This window comes from Suncus etruscus, chromosome 9 (assembly GCF_024139225.1).
Source record: "Suncus etruscus isolate mSunEtr1 chromosome 9, mSunEtr1.pri.cur, whole genome shotgun sequence".
Taxonomy (NCBI): domain Eukaryota; kingdom Metazoa; phylum Chordata; class Mammalia; order Eulipotyphla; family Soricidae; genus Suncus; species Suncus etruscus.
In genome coordinates this window covers 29,297,615-29,300,552 of record NC_064856.1, presented here as the reverse complement: position 1 = coordinate 29,300,552, position 2,938 = coordinate 29,297,615, and the positions used below count along the sequence as shown (strand labels likewise).

Here is a 2,938-nt window from a genome sequence, read left to right as displayed (position 1 = left end):
AAGCCTGCCAGGAGCGATTTCTGAGTGTAGAGCCAGGAGTAACCCCTGAGTGCTGCCGGGTGTGACCCAAAAACCAAAAAAAAAAAAAAAAAAAAAAAAAGTGGATCAAACACCCCTGATATTAATTTGGAACAATAAACAGCATGAATAGCTAAAACAATCCTTAGGAAAAAGAAGATGGGATGCATCACTTTCCCTAAGTTTAAATTATACTACAAAGTAATAGTCATTAAAAAACAGCATGGTATTGAATAAAAAGGCAGACCCACAGATCAATGGAATAAACTTGAGTATTCAGAGAATATTCCCCAGACATACAATCAATTAATCTTTGATAAAGGGGTAAGAAACACAAAATGGAGCAAGGAAAGCCTCTTCAACAAGTGATGTTGGGACAACTGGTCAGACAAATGTGAAAAAGCAAACTTGGACCTCCATCTAACACCATGCACAAAGGTCAAAAAGGAGTGGCTGGAGAGATAGCTTGGAGGTAGGGCATTTGCCTTGCATGCAGAAAGACAGTGGTTCAAATCCCGGTATCCCATATGGTCCCCTGAGCCTGCCAGGAGCGATTTCTTTTTTCTTTTCTTTTTTTTTTTTTTAAGTTTCTTAATCATTAATTTATTGACTTCACCAGTAACTAAAATCACCTCAAAAACTGATGGCCCAAGTAAAAATACATAAAGTTCCCATTTAGGGAACCAGCTTCAATAAGATTATATAAAGCAAAATATAAAGCAGACAACTGAAACATCAGTTTTGGACAATGGTGGTGGCTCCTAAAGGAAGGTCCTTCTGGTCTCAGAAAAATGACAAGGAAAAAATAGACATGTTCAAGATGGAAGAGGGAGTTATATATAATGGCAATTCACCTTTATCTGAATTACAATTCTTCAAAGATCAGCAGTTGTTTAAATCCAGTCATGCTTAAGTAGAATAGACAAAATGTGAACATAATTCTTTTGACTGGAAAAAAATTCTGTCCTCCATTCGATGAGATTTGCTTATTATTCTGGTAAAAAATCATACAAATTCCACTCTGAAAATAAACACCTCTACACAACCTGCCCTGCTCTCTTTATACACAGAGTTCTATGGTGTTGTCTCTGCTCTCAATGCACTCCTATGCTGGCAGTGGGTGCCAGGTTATGGTGCTATACCCCATGGCAGTCAGCCTGTGGGCCCTCGCTCCAGTGTGCATCCCGCTTCTCTGCCATATGTTGGATGAACTGAGCATGGCTGGCATAAAGCTGGAGTTGGTCGTTGATGTCCACCCACTTCACTTTTCCTGCATCATCTCCAGCTTCAAGGACAAGGTTATCCATGATCTCACCTGTTTCATCACGGTAGTTCACAGCTTCTGTCTCCATCCATGCATTGTCAGTGTTTCGAGAGTCATCAACATATCCCTTATAGATCACAAGATGGTCCTGGCTGAAGAGTTTATGTAACTGCTCCTCTAATAGTCTCTTCTCTGCACTGGATTTCTGTAAGGAATTGAGAACTTCTTCACTGAATTCTCTTTTAAGGGTAGCACTAATCTTCTCTACTGGATCCACCATGCCTCCTGGGATTGCCCATTCTCCACAGTCTTTCCTTTTTATTGCAACAAACTGTAAGATGTTTTTTCCAGATATGGGGTGGGTGATTTTATTTCCACTTTTATCTCTTTTCCATCTGATTATGATAGGATCTGCTGCATGGTTTGGGCCCCAGCGTCCCAAAAGACCCCGACCATCTAGTCCTGTCTGTCCTGCAGGATTTCTTGGTATGCCATTTTCAATTCATAAAGGCCATTCTGACTTTTCCTCTCAACATGCCCATCTTTTTCATTAAACTTGGGGGGAAAGTTACTTTCACTGATCTGCGGATCTGCCCATCTAGGTCCAGCCAAGACAGAACTTGCGGTATACTCCACCGGGTCATAGTCATGCTACTCCACAAGCCAGCCCACCTTCTCATTAGGGACCTGGCGGAGCTGCACTTCTGAACCAGGATAAGGTGATGTTCGAGCCTTGTTGTGCGAATTCTCTTTAGCTTCACTGCAGGCCGAGACGCCGCCGCCCGAGCACTCGGCAGCCAGGGAGGCCAGAGCCACAGACAGAGACAGGGAGGCTACAGTCCTGCCCAGGACGCGTCTGGCCATCAGCACCCAGGGAGGCTTCGAGGGCGACTACTAGGAACGTGTTGAGCCCCCCGCTCCGTGGCTGGTAATAGATCTAGCCCATAAATACAGGAGCCCACCCGGAACCACCGCCAGGCAACCACAACTGCGAGGACCAGGCCTCCAGACCAAAGCGAGACTCCAAGCCCCAGCCCAGGAGCGATTTCTAAGCGTAGAGCCAGGAGGAACCCCTAAGCTCTGCTGGGTGTGAACCCCCCCCCCAAAATAAATGGATTAAAGACCTTGATACCAAACCTGGAACCATAAGGTACATAGAAGAACACGTAGGTAAAACACTCCATGACACTGAAACTAATGGCATCTTCAAGGAGTGCAGGGTCCAGAAGCCCCCCAGGGGGGCCCGGCCAGCAGGAATTAGCTGGGAAGGCTTCTCAGACGACCGCACTTCTATTTTGCTGAGTAGAAGCACAACCACACTGTAAAAAATCTGAGAGAGGTTAATAATAAAGACCCAAGGCAGCGTCTCACTGTTCAAGGGTGTCTTTATTGGCTACAGTTCCTTCTTAAATAGTGAAGGAGAAAAGGGGCAGTACAAAGGTGATGTCAATCATACTTTTGGCGCGAAGGCTCATAAGGAAGTGGGCAGTGGGCTAGGGGCTGGATGACCTTCAAGCTATGCTGAACGTGCTGTTTCAATGGAAACTTCTAGTGTCCTACTAGCTGCATTCCTAATTGCTTGACTATCAGGAAATGGTGCAATATGTGCTTGCCTAAGTGATCTTGAACAGACAATATAGCATATACTTATTGATA

The 2,938-nt window shown here is 44.6% G+C and overlaps 1 protein-coding gene across 1 annotated transcript; it reads right to left on the bottom strand.

Annotated features, from left to right (window-relative positions):
* Positions 1–627: 627 nt before the first annotated feature.
* LOC126019152 (ADP-ribose pyrophosphatase, mitochondrial-like) lies at positions 628–2,152 on the bottom strand. Its single transcript, XM_049781351.1, is given in 2 exon segments — positions 628–1,783; positions 1,786–2,152. Coding segments are annotated over 2 exon segments (990 nt in total). The 5' UTR covers positions 2,147–2,152; the 3' UTR covers positions 628–1,154.
* Positions 2,153–2,938: the final 786 nt, after the last annotated feature.